The sequence below is a fragment of the Cetorhinus maximus genome, chromosome 3, assembly GCF_964194155.1.
Source record: "Cetorhinus maximus chromosome 3, sCetMax3.hap1.1, whole genome shotgun sequence".
Lineage (NCBI taxonomy): Eukaryota > Metazoa > Chordata > Chondrichthyes > Lamniformes > Cetorhinidae > Cetorhinus > Cetorhinus maximus.
Genome location: NC_135881.1, coordinates 164,417,149 through 164,431,384, shown reverse-complemented (window position 1 = coordinate 164,431,384; position 14,236 = coordinate 164,417,149). Strand labels below are relative to the sequence as shown.

The following is a 14,236-nucleotide window of genomic DNA, read 5'->3' as shown; positions in this document are numbered from 1 at the left end:
GTAAATTGATAAACTAGGTAGACTTGTTCTCACTTCCCTGCCAAACATGAGTTCCACTGGTGATGGAATGGTTACACTTAGAGGTGTTGCCCTAAGGTGTGGCATTGCAATGAGTAGATCTCGATTGTTCTGTCTGCACTTAGAATTTAAACATTTCACCACACGAATCACTCTTTTGACCATGCAATTAGGTCTGAGGTAGTGTGAATCACAGAATCTTAAAGGCACAGAAAGAGGCCGTTTGGCCCTTCATGTCTGCACTGGCTCTTCAAATGAACATTATGATCTAGTGCAGTTGTCCTGCCTTTTCCCTGTACCCTTGCACATTGTTCCTATTCAAATAATCATCTAATGTCCTCCTGAATGCCTCGATTGAAGCTGCCTCCACCACACTTCCAGGCAGTGCATTCCAGACCCTAACCATTCATTGTGTGAAATAGTATTTTCTCACATCACACTTGCTTATTTTGCAAATAACTTTAAATCTGTGCCTCTCATTCTTGATCCTTTTATTAGCTGCAACTCCTATCTACTCTGTGCAGACCCCTCATAGTTTTGAACACCCATATCAAATCTTGTCTCAGCCTTCTCTCCAAGGAGAACAGTCCCAAACCTCTCCAATCTATCCTCATAGCTGAAGTTCCTCATGCCTGGAACCATTCTTGTGAATCTCTTCTGCACTCTCTCCAATGTCTTCCTATAATGTGGTGCCCAAAACTGTACACAATATTCCAGCTGAGGTCTAACGAATGTCTTATATAAATTCAAACCCTCTTCAAAATGTCTCCCCTTATTTTATGTTGTCTGTCCATGTTCTTCTTACCAAAATGCATCACCTCACACTTCGCCACATTGAACTTCATCTGCCACCTATCTGCCCACTCCACCAACTTGTCTATTTCCTCATGAAGTTCCATACTGTCCTCCTCGCAGTTCACAACACTCCCAAGCTTTGTATCATCCGCAAACTTTGAAAATTGTTCCCTGCACACCAAGACCTAGATCATTAATATATATCAGGAAAAACAAGGGTCCCAATACTGACCCCTGGGTAACTCCACTACAAACTTTCCTCCAGCCTGAAAAATATCCATTGATCATTACTCTCTGCTTCCTATTTTTCAGCCAATTTTGTACCCACGTTGCTACTGTCCCTTTTATTCTATGGGGCAATAACTTTTCTCACAAGTCGGTTGCACAAAACTGCCTCAGGGAGCTGAAGATTTTTTAAATAAAAATAAAGATATTAAAAATAACGAAAACATGTCCCCTCATGTGCCTCTCATGTCACACGAGCAGGGACATGTTAAATATAGGTGTTAAAAGGTTTTATTTTTTTAAATCACTGGTCAAAACCTCATTCTGCCCATGGATGAGTTTTCGCCAAAAATGTAAAAGCCGCTTGGCCTTTTCGCCCACCCTCTAACCGAACGGTTAGACGGGCAGTGAAAGATTCTAGTCAATTAATTGATTAAGGGCCTTAATAGGTTGTTTAATTGTCGGTGGGTGTGCTGCTGACTGCCATGCACCTTATTTTATGCTCGTTTGGGTTGGGCGTGCGTACGCCCAACAAGAGAAAAATTCTGCCCAGAGGGTTCCAAAGCCACACAACCCTCAGAAAAAATTTCTCCTCACCTCTGTCCTAAAAGGGCAACCCCTAATTTTAAAACAGTGCCCCCTAGTTCTGGACTCACCTACAGAGGAAATATCCTTTTGACTCTCACCTTGTCAAGGCTGTTCGGGATCTTGTAAATGCCAATCAAAACACCCCTCACTCTTCTAAACTACTGTGGAAACAAGCCCAGTCTGTCCAACCTTTCCTCATAAGGCAGCCCACTCATTCTAGGTATCAATCTAGTAAACCTCCTTTGAACCACCTCCAATGCATTTACATCCTTAAATAAGGAGACCAAAACTGCACACGGTATTCGAAGTGTGGTCTCACCAATGTCCTGTATAACTGAAACATAACATCCTTATTTTGATGTTCAATCCCTCTTGTGTTATAGGATAGCATTCCATTAGCCTTCTTAATTACTTGCTGTACCTGCATACTAATTTTTTGTGACTCGTGCTAGAACACCCAGATCTCTCTGCTCCTCAGAATTATGCAGCTGTTCTCCATTTAAGTAATACTTTGCTTTTTTGTTCTTCATGCCAAAGTGAACAACTTCACATTTTCCAACATTAAACTCCATTTGCCAAATCTTTGCTCGCTCACTCAACCTATCTATATCCATCTGCAACCTCATGTTCTCTTCACAACATACTTTCCTACCTGTCTTTGTCTCATCCGTAAATTTAGCTACCATGTCTTCTCTCCCCTCATCTAAGTCATTGATGTAAATCGTAAAGACTTGAGGCCCCAGTACAGACCCCTGTGGGACTCCACTGGTCACATCCTGCCAATCTGTAAAAGACCCATTTATGCATACTCTCTGCTTTCTGCCAGCCAGCCAATCTTCTATCCATGCTAATGTGTTACCTCCTCCACAATGCGCTTTTATTTTCTGTAATAACCTTTGATGTGGCACCTTATCAAATGATGTGAAAATAGCACTTAGCGTGTGCTTGATGTATCATACAATTGACGGATGATAGGATGCTTAGAAAAATAAGCAGTGACAACTAAGAAGTCATTCCGATGAACATGGTAGAGGTCAGAAGCAATCTTGGCCAAGGATGAGCAGGAACTTTGTGTAGTAAAAGCAGTTCCTTGTGCTGACTTTGCATATTTTCCTGACACGCTTTGCACTTCTTAACTGTGACTCCAATGTCATTGTTCATACCTGACTGACAGAGTGTCTCTCTCTCTAGCTTCCTCGTATTATTTATGATTGTGTCCTCTGATGCTGATCTACCTGCTGGTACCTAGTTGATTCCATGGATGGTTACCAATGTGAGATCTCAACATGCTGGTAGGCCTGCAATCACTGGGCCTTTGGTTTCTACTACATGGGATATCTGTGACACCCAGGATGACTAGTTCTATTTACGCCCTAGTGCAATGGATGCTACACATGGGGAACTACTTTGAGGTCGCCGGGCAGGTGGGTCCGGGAGTGGCCGGGAAACAGTCCCCCGCTCGCGATTGACCCCTGACCGCAATTTCACGCTGGCAGGTCAGTCAAGGCCGCCCAGCATGGAAAGCAATTTTGCGCTGGCTGGGAAGGGGCGGTAGGGTCGGGGCCTGTTGGCCATCGGGTCCAATGGCAAAAATAGCCCAGGCAGACCCTGGCAGGCTGCCACGGAAGGACTTATGTTCAGTGTTCACAATGGAGCTGAGTGCGGCTGGACACGGCAGGCGGGAGGGCAGGTCAGGTGTACCCCCTCCCCACCCGGCTTTTCGGAAGGGTGCCTCGCCGACCTCCTGGAGGAGGTGATGCCAGGAGGGACACCCTGGTCCCCAGAGATTGGAGGAGGAGGCCACTGCACCAGGAGGGAATGGGAGGAAGTGGTGGCAATGGTGAGCAGCCATGACGTGGTGTGGCGTACATGGGTACAGTGCCAAAAGCGCTTCAATGGCCTACGCTCAGGACGGGTAAGTAAAACTCTGCCCATGGAATTACTGAGCCATTATACGCTGAAATCTTCATGGTAGTGAGTTTTGCCATGGCCTTCCACTTCTGTGGATACATTGCTTGCAGAATTTTCAGTGGCAGTATGTTGGCATTAGCCTGCATCTATTTTTCCAATAGCGAATATTTAACGATTTTCTAAGGACGGATGATCTAAATCGTTGCAAATTCTTCAGACGGTGTAATGGCATCTATGAGTTCTGCGAGATTGACGGTGTGGAATGTATGCACACCACGCCTTAATCATCATGTCATTGTCCATATTGTCCACCATCTCATGTATGTTTTTCCTATGGGATCTGGTACTGCCTGTTTGTGGGCTGCTTGAGCCTTTACGCAATTGCTTGTAGGTCCCTCAGCCATTGCTGTTTTGCACTGCTGCTGCCAGTGACCCTTTTTGCCACATGCCTTGCAGAAATTATGAAATGCTGGGTGGTGCATGTAAAAGTCTGCACCTTCCACATGTCTTCCCATGTTTGGCTCTGTCACTGTGTCAAAGGTTGGGGTTGCACATAAGATCTGTAAGTTTTATTGGCCTGCAATAATCACCTCATGTCCCTGGGTAAGTTATTGATGCTGTAGCTTTCGGGTTTGTCCACCAGATCTTTTTGAATGTGTCTATTGGGGTACATGCAATCACTAACTTGGCGATTCTCTGCTTTTGAAAAATTGCAGTAGGCCCCTTTTCTCTGCATTTACTGATAAAATGATCGATGTATTCCTTGGGCTGTAGACAGTACGACATGAATTCCAGGTGATGGATACGGAAGTTCAATTTGACTCTGAACTGGTCTTCAAAACTCACCTGAATCTTTTTTGGATCTTTTTGGTTTTCTTCTGTGAGCCTGGATGTGTTAAGCCTGTGTAAACCTTCATTTCCAACGGCTAAATGAATCTTTACGGCTTGTATGGGCTGGACAGGCCTGAGTTGACAAATCACAGTTCTGTGCGTTGTTTAAATAGTTTAAACACAGAGAGTGAGTCAGCCACCTTCCAATTTAAGCCGGGGAATTTTGTGAACGTTCTTTTGTAATATTGCCTGGTCCTTTCTGCTTCTCCGTTGTTTAAACAAATACTCCTGCTATTTTACTGATCAGGATTCGAATACTGTGAACACTTTAAACTCGCTACAGTGTGTCAGTCGCTTATAGTTCTTCTACTCACCACAGCATGTTCCACTGCTACTGCTGCACTTGCGACGAGTGGCACTGTTTCCACTTGTGCACATGGTCCTGAAACTCTGCCCACAAAGCTGTGTTGTGGCAGGAACGCACCACTATGCTCCACAAAACGAATAATGGCGCCCAAGACCTTTCCGACTTGCATCAACTCTCAATTTTACCTGTCGTTTTCGCAACCTTACTCTGCTCGATTTCCACAATGTTTCTCGGTTCTCCATTGCCTGCGAAGGATCCAGCCCGCGCCCCAGCTACTCACCTTTCCCAACTGAGCACTGTCCAGCACTGAGCCTCTACCTGGTCACTACCTGTTGAATTCTCAGACTGTGCAGTCCAAACTCCAGTTAGAGACCCCACAATTTGCATTGATTAAGTGGTTTTAAACTTCAGTTTCTTTTCTGATTACCAGCTTCTTCCAAGCGCTGGCCCCATGTTGTGTATGCTGTGTTTAGAAATGAAAATTCTCCACTGCTGGCGTTGTTTTTCTTCTCCTTGTGCTTATTTTAATAGGTAACATCAAGGCAGCAACCACACATAAGGGATTGGTTAACACAAAAATACATAATGTCCATTTAGTAAAGATCTGAAAAGTTAGTAGCAGTATTACACAGTTGGAGAGTTTGCACATGCGTCTGAGTTGCTAACTTCCTCACAACAAACTGCGACAAAGTCTGAATCATATGATACATTGCATCATTTCCCCTCTAGTAATGTATACAGAAAACATAACCACACCCACTTAAATGTGTACCACAACTGGTGTGACAGGGATGCAGGAGGTGGGGTGCAGCGGTAGGGCTGAGCCATGGAGTGTAGGAGAGAAGTGGATGAGCCGAGAGTACAGGACGGGGAGAGAGAGCCAGTCATGCAGGAGGGTGACTCATGCACAGGAGGGGGTATGAGCTGGGTTGCAAAGTGTTGAGCCAGAGGTGCAGAAGGCAGGGTTTAGCAGCATCAGGGGGTGACAGGAGTGTGAATGATGGCACTTCTCCTGATTTAAAGGGCGGGGGTCATGGAGCAGGCTCTACACCTGCTGGAACAGCTCTAAGGAAATCAAAGTAGAAAACCAGGCAAGTCCTGGGCAAACAGCCCATGTTTACATTTTGACATGGCCCATCAGCAGGGTCTCCCACAGAGCCATTACTGGCGAACCAAAAGTTCATGGTTCCAGTGTAAGTCAGCTTCCTGGAACCTTTGAGTCTGATGTGGCACTTAATAGTGGCGAACACCTCAACATTCACTGTTGTTGGGACCATAAGATCTGGGCAGGTTAAATTGATTACCATGATCAATTTTTGGAAGTGTCAGGTGGACTGTAGAGTGTGTTTCTGTGTTTCCCTCTGTTTAAATGCTGTGGATCTCTAATTCCTGAAGCCAAATCATCACAAACAAATGCACAATGGGCTTGGAGAACACAATGTTGTCAGATGTTTCCCTGGCATGCTGTGCTTAGTAGTAGTGAAAAGTTTGAATATCTGAGAGCCAGTTTCTCTCTAACCGACAGCTAAAGAGAGATTTAGTGTAGGTTCACTGATATGGGTGATGATAATCTGTTGCCATGTTTGCTTTCTGGGTCTGCTAATAAAGTAAAAGATGATGATTAAACTGTCTAGATGCTGAAATAGCTTAACATTTTCTGATGTTCTCCTGGTGTGAGGTTTTGCTCACAATCTCCATGCGTCAGTTATTCTTCTTGGCACACAAAGCTGTGCTTTCTTAAGACAATGCCTTTCTGCTATAAAGCCTTTATTTTGTTTTCTCGGTCACTTTTGTCTTTTCAAACCCAAAGGCTGGTAACGTGGTGACAGGCGAAATGGTTGAAGAGCTTATTCTGGCGGGAGCCGATATCATCAAAGTGGGCATCGGACCAGGTAAATGAATAAGGTGGCAGGTAATGAGGAAACAAAATACTCAAGTATAACTTGGGCTGGCTGATTTCTGTTTATTCACATTCATTGAAAACTACAACTACTTCCTTGTTTTCATTCTTTGAGGCTGGAAGGATGACTGAGTTTTAGTATCCTTGATCAGTCCAGTATTTGACCATTAATCACTGTGCCAGCAACTTGGACAAACTATTTTGAAACTTATACAATAGTTTCTAAAAATTCCTCTTAAAGTGCTTTTGTGTGCATTTTTGGGTCAGTGTACTAAGCAGTGTTGTTCTGAGCCACACAGACCATGAATGCCCAGAGATTGCTCATGGATGTATTTTACCTCAACTCCCTAGGCCTAATGTAGATCCTGAGCCCTGACCCTCAAACTGCAGCCATTCAATCCTATTTATGTTTACAATCCTTATTTATGGTTCTTGGTGCTGATACCTCATTAGTTGGATAATCCTAAATCAGAACCCCAGGATCTATTAGCAACAGCAGCTGAAGATGTACATAAATTAATAGGAACATGGATTTAACATTATGGTCCAGGTTTTCTGATGCACTACCAGGAAGTGTGGCGGAGGCAGGTTTAATTGAGGCATTCCAGAGGGCAGTGGATGATTATTTAAATAGAAACAATGTGCAGGGTTACGGGTAAAAGGCAGGAGATTGGCACTAAGTTAAAATGCTCAGAGAGCCGGTGTGGACACAATGGGCTGAATGACTTCCTTCTACACTATAACAATTCTGTAATTCTGTGATTTGCTCCCATAGGATTTAGGGTGAAAAGCTATTTAGGGATATGCTTTGCTTACCTCCCCTTCCTGTTCCAGGAGTGGGGAACATCTGGCCAGAGTATATGTATTTGCTGCAGTTGAGGGAAACATAGCTTGTCCTGATTTTTCCATATTTCGTTGGAACCTGGATGCACATTAGGCCCCAGGGTTAGTGGAGGAGGCCTTAGGGCATTAGGACAAGGGGGAGCTCTGTGAATGTTGACTGAGTGCGGCCATGGGCCACATAACCAGAAATTTCTGACCCCAAACTAGCATGATTCTCCAACAGAGGCCAGGGATGCCACATTCTGCATGTAAGTGACCCCCATGGTCAGAAGTGTGACCTGGGGCAGGGGACCACTCTCAGGATGGATGAAAGTTCCACTTTGTCGTGACCTAATCAGAAAGTCTGGACCAATATCTACCCTTGAAGGTTCCATGATACGCACCTATGTGGCCCATGAAGACAAAATATTGAATACTGCTGCAGTAATCTACCAGTCACTTACTAGTTTACCAATCTTAGTAGGGCTGGTACAAATGGGCACAGTACCTTTAGAGGAAAAATCAACCGGGACACCATCACCTGATCATCATCCAGCAACCCTCACTAAAAGGCTGTGCATGGATGCTGGGTGGTGATAGGGATCAGCTATGATGTGTTCCATCTGCATAGTCCTCTCTCAGAAGTTACTAGTGAATCATTGAGGTAGGATGTTAACCTGTACTTGAACTCAGGTGAAATTAGATCTGCACTCACTCCAAAAACTCAGGCAAACTCACAAGTAAACTGGGAAAAAACTTGTTTCCAATGCATAAAATGCTAGCTTTTCAGGTGCCTTGGCAACTCATTATATTGATCTAATTCTAACACCTACTGAGGGGGGCTGAAAAAAGTATCCTGAGCCTGCTTTCTGATGTGATCCTTGGCATTGTCAGTAGGAGAGAAACCTGAATGTGGGCAGAGTGCTTCCCCTGAGAAATAAAGGAGGGAAAACCAGCAGGTGGGTCATGAAAGATTTTGCCAGCCTGGGAGCAGGATGTCTACTCAGAGCAAGAACCAGGTGGGGATTGGAGGATTTAGTACAAATTTATAGTCAAATAAAGACATTTTCTCTCTAACTGATTATCTTACTGGACCACATTCTTCTTAATGACATTAACGGATAAAACATTTGGGCTTTAGCTATGTTATCAACCTGTGTCAGATCTCAGAAAGTGTGGAGTTTGTGTATTTATAAAATCAATGAAGTAATGGGTGTCAATACCACTGATTCAGTGCAGACGTTACTCCAAGCACGCTTCATGATACCTTTTATGTGCACCAACCAAATCTTATCTACCACGCACACACATGAACATACTCTCTCAAGGGTACACATTCCATCTGTGTATAAATCAGCCTCCTTTATAAGCAGATGAATGTGCACTCCTAGAACAATAGTTCTAGAGAGGAAAAATGTATATTCTGCTTTGCAAGTTAATAACCTATTTCAGCCAAATCTTCTTCTTGGTGTGACCTCATTTTAACTCCTCAGACTCCATGTGACCCAGAGTGAAAATTTGCAGGCTGCGTGAGTTGTTGAGCGGTTGGAGCGGGATGTGGGGCAGTGGGGGGGTGCATGGAGAGAGCTTCAGCAGGGGAAAGAGAGGCTTTAGTTCTTGACGGGGTGGGGGACCAGGAGTTGAGTGTGGTGGGTGTTGGGGGGGTGGTGGTGGTTAGATGATGAAAAGGCATGTGGTAGTATCCTGAATTGTAAAGTATTGGGGCTTCTGTGAATGGTTATTAATGTCATAGGACTCTGATTAATATAATAGGCTCCACATTTTTAATGCTATAGATCATTGATGAATGAAAGAGTACAGATTATTAATATATATGGCCTCTGATTATTAATAGCATCCTGATTATTAATCTTATAGGATAATTTATATTGACACAATTGGCAAATAACTTTAATGTAATAGGATCCTGATTATTGATTCAATAGGACCCTGATTGTTAATTTAAATAATTCTGATTCTTAATATATTGGCATCCTGATTATTTGAGCAACAATTCCCTGATTATTGAAGCAATAGGCTGCTAATTATTAATGCATTAAAAACCATGTCAATAATGTAATTAGAGGTAAATTGGAAAGAAAGATTGGCAGGCAAAATTGTAATGGAACAATGGGCATCTTTTAAAGATTAGATAGTTTGGGTATAGTCAAGGTGTACACACACACACAAGGGGTTAATCAAAGCCAGAATTCCCTGGAAGATGAAAGAGACAGAAAATAAGATGAAGCAGAAAGAGGACATAGATGCCATGGTGATAGTACAAATGAGGATCAGACTGAATAGAGAAGATTCAGAGGGGCTGTGAAAAAGGAAATAAGGGAGGTTGTGAGAAGAAACTTACAACTTGCATAAAAGGGAATCCAAAATACTTCTACAGACATATAAATCGTAAAAAGGGTGGTAAAAGGAGGTGTGGGGCTGATATCTGCTTTAGAGAGGATGCAAAAAATATTTACGAGAAATGGTTCCCTGAATGAGGGAATTCAGTTGCATGGATAGATTAGAAAAGCTGGGGTTGTTGTTCTGAGAAAGGAAAAGGTTGAAAGGAGATTTATAGAGGTGTTCAAAATCAGGAGCTACAGACAGAGAAGATAGAAAGCGCTGGAGTTTGGTGAGTTGAGGGAATATTAAATCTCTTTCTAAAAATCTAATATTGTTTGTATTAACATTTAACCGCAAGTACTGTTTAAATTCTAAGTCTCACCTAAGGGCCTAAGTAGGTAGATAGAAGCTTTCTACTGGCAGCAGCTGTAGATAGTTAAATAAGGAAACACACTTTAACTGTTTTTCCTGTACCTGGACTCAGCCAGTCCCTTTGTTTCAGAACATATAAATTCAGGCATTCTGAGTGGGACCTATCACTGGAGTGTGACCTCAGCGGAGTGCTGAGAGTTTGGGGAGTTGAGGGAGTTTGATGAGGAGGGGAGAGAGGTACTCCTCCTTTTTCTAACTTTTCCCCCTGTAGGAATTGGTTCTGGTTTACTACAGTGGAAGAAACTAGCTGTTTAGTGAGTATCTGGTGAGTGGTTAAGATCTATTCTGTTCCTAAGGTTTAAAATAGAACAGGAATTTATGGTAAGAATAATAAAACACATGAAAGAAAATAAATAATTGAATAAAATAATTAAGTAATTAATTAAAACACATAAGGATGGCAGGACAGGTGATATGTCATGGCTGCAGTATATGGGGGCTCCTGGATAAGAGTGTGATCCAGGGCAAACACCACTGCACTAAGTGTCTGGAGCCTGAGGAACTTCGGCTTAGAGTCATTGAGCTGGAGGCTGAGCTCTGCACACTGCGACACATCAGGGAGGGGGAAGGTTTGTACCAGGAGGTAGTTACACCCCTTTGGATAGGGTCTTCTGACTTGGAACGTGGTCAGGGACAGGAGGGTGTGACTGCAGTTGAGGCAGACAGTTCAGAGAAGGTTTACTAGACTAATACCAGGAATGAGTGGGTTGCCTCATGAGCAAAGATTGGACAGGCTAGGCTTGTATTCAGTGGCGTTTAGAAGAGTAAGAGGCAACCTGATTGAAACCTTTAAGATTCTAAGGAGTCTGGACAGGGTGGATGTGGAGAGGATGTTTCCTCTTGTGGGAGAATCTAGAACTAAAAGGACACTGTTTAAAAATAAGGGATCGCCCATTTAAGACAGATGAGGAGAAACTATTTTTTCTCAGGGGGTCATAAGTCTTTGGAACTCCCTTCCTCAAAAGGTAGTGGAAGTGGAGCATTTGAACAGTTTTAAGGCAGAGCTAAAACTAGGGGGTGAAAGGTTATCGGGGCTAGGCTGGAATGTTACGGAGTTGAAATTACAATCAGATCAGCCATGATCTTATTGAATGGCAGAGCAGGCTAGAGGGGCTGAGTGGCCTACTCCTAATTTGTATGTTCGTATAAGAGAAACTATTCCCATGGTGGAAGGGTCAAGAACTAGAGCAGGGGTGGGGGACCCCTGGCCCGGGAGCCGGATCCGGCCTGTTACACTTTTTCATCTGGCCTGTGGGGAGATTTAAAAATCTGGCCCCGCGTGCTGCACCCCGGGCCAGCACCGCCATGTTCTGATGCCTGTCACCAGAGGCCCAGGCTGTGGACAGAGAGCGAGGCCAGAGATCCTGGAGCAGGAATGCAGGGCAGGGTTGGGAAGCTGCCGGCTCAGCCCCTGCTGACTGAGGAAGAGGCTCAGGTTCAGCTTCGGACTGGGAGTTGGCCAGAGCCTTGGGTTGTTGAGCCACTGTCCTGGGCTGGTTTGGGGTGAGACAGAGTGGGAAAGGAGAGAGAGGGAGAGAGAGACACACAGACAGACAGAGTGGGAAAGAAGAGAGAGAGACAGAAAGACAGAGAGAGAGAGAGAGAACGGGAAAGGAAAGCAAGCAAACAGTTGAGTTGAATTTCAGGAGTGCTACAATTGAGACACAGAAGCTGTGCTACTCATTAAGGAGAAGCAAACAGCCATTGTATTAAAGCAGTGGGTGAGTTGAAAGTTACTGTATTCTCTCTTAAAAAAACAACTTAATTTTTTTATGTGTGTGACCCATAACTGATTTTGTCTGTGTGAGTGGCCCTTGATGAGAAAAAGGTTCCCCACCCCTGAACTAGAAGGACACCGATTCTTGGTGATTGGCAAAAGGACCAAAAGGGAATAAAGCGTTATGTAGCAAGTGTTAAGTTGTAGAATGTACTGCTTGAGAGGGTGGAGGTAGATTCAGTTGTGGCTTTCAAAAAGGAATTCAGGGCCATTGGGAAAGGGTGGAGAAGTGGGACTAGCTGAGTTGCTTTGTAGAGACCCTTTTCGAACTCAGTGGGCAAAATGGCCTCCCTCTGTGCTGTAGCCATTCTCTTATTCTACCATTTATGCCTGAACAATACTCAATGGACTAACATATCATGCTTCACCTGCTCCTGTCAAATATCAATTTGGTTCTGAAGGAGGGTCATACGGACTCGAAACGTTAACTCTGTTTCTCTCTCCACAGATGCTGTCAGACCTGCTGGGTTTTCCCAGCGTTTTCTGTTTTTATATCAATTTGGCTCATTTGGGAGCACTTTCTCTGCGGAGTCAGCAGGTTGTGGATTTAAGGCCGATTGGAAAGTACAATCTTCGCTGACATTTCAGTGTAGTCCTACTGCATTATTGGGGATGTATTATGTTTCTGCCAAATGAAATGGATGCTAAAGGTTCCATAGCACTATACAAAGCACGAGTGGGGAGTTCTCAGTGTCTTAGACAACATTCCTCCCTCAGCCAAAACCACAGAAACAGATTAAATGGCCATATATCTATCTGCTATAGATGGGACCTTGTGTGCAATTGACTTCTACCTTTGCCCACTTAACAACAATGACAACAATGGCTATAACGTGCTTTGAGATGTCCTGGGAATATCATAAGGCAATATATGTTTTTTCCTTTCTTGGTGTCAACTATTTTTTAAACCTCTCTAGGTTCTGTGTGCACGACTCGGATTAAAACAGGAGTCGGCTACCCTCAGCTGAGTGCTGTGATCGAATGTGCTGACTCTGCCCATGGCCTTAAAGGACACATCATTTCTGTGAGTGACTCGCTTAATCATCAATTACAGCCAGTTAGATTAAGGGAAGGAATTTGATAAATTATTCTCTTATTGAACAGAACTTTATTTGATTGAATATACGGCATTAAATGGGGGAATATATACAAATCCTAGTTGGATCATTTGGTTAGTTTACGAGGAGCCTGCTTATTTTATTTGTTAATGGTATTTTTTTTACATATGTTTACGGCCATTTTCTGTTGTTAGTGAATTCCTTTTTGTTTGGTTCATTGATAACCACTAGTATTTAGATCCCAGATTACACAGTCTCTCTGGATGAGAGTGTGCTTGTGATGTTTGAACTAAAGACCAGAATGCATTATGTTAAAAACGAGATAACTATTAATTACTGTTGGTCTCACAGAGAAAATACATGATGTGAATTACAAGACCTAATGTAATCAAGATCATTTTATGGACTGCAAGAGGGAAAGTTGTGCAGTTTGTCATTATCTGAACCCCTTGATCGTATTCCAGGAAAGACAGAAGATACAGAGTAGTGTGTCAAAAGGAAGCATACATTAGTGTGTTGTAATAATTACATAAAGCCCATGGATAAAGCTGCTTCTGAAACCTGAGATGTGTCACTGCCTTGAAGCACACTGCCAAGTATTTGTCATAATCTTATAGCATTGTAATATATAGAATGCAAATAGGGGGAACTGGCTGGTGCACTGGCCACGTTTGGAGCTGATATGATGAAAGTCTCCTCTGTTTGCTGGCTGTAAGGATCCTATGTGAAATGAGTTTGGGCATGGCCTTAATTGGCAGTGTTTCTCAGACAGGCCTAAGAGCAGTGGGTATGGAAAATGGAGAATGTAGGGCATTGTAAGATATACCAAAGGTCATGAAGTGGTCACCTACTGTGATCTGTGCAGTTATGGATGAAAGGTTATCTGCACTCAGCCGTAATGCAACATGTGGCATCTTCAGTGAAGCTTTAAGATGTAGAAGTGAAAACACATGAAAGCTCATGATGCTATTGAGGCCTTGAGCTCTAACCTTAAAAATGCCATCTTGGACAGCTTCAACATACTGGGAGATTGGACACAGACACCCTTGAGGCATAGATCTTATTGTGAATGTACTGAAGGAATGCCCAGGATCGGGGCATGCCAATAGTAAGGAATCAGGTGGCTGTCTCTGATAGTGATACCATGCCCAGTCCATCAAATATCCCTG

General features: G+C 43.5%; 1 protein-coding gene across 3 annotated transcripts in view; it reads left to right on the top strand.

Annotated features, from left to right (window-relative positions):
- Window positions 1–14,236, top strand: part of LOC144679010 (GMP reductase 1) — a 107,446-nt gene that overhangs the window by 42,972 nt on the left and 50,238 nt on the right. For all 3 annotated transcript variants that reach the window (XM_078539215.1, XM_078539216.1, XM_078539217.1), the window contains exons 5-6: window positions 6,546–6,627; window positions 12,927–13,033. In XM_078539215.1, coding sequence (XP_078395341.1) covers window positions 6,546–6,627; window positions 12,927–13,033 — 189 coding nt within the window. The remainder of the gene's footprint in view (window positions 1–6,545; window positions 6,628–12,926; window positions 13,034–14,236) is intronic.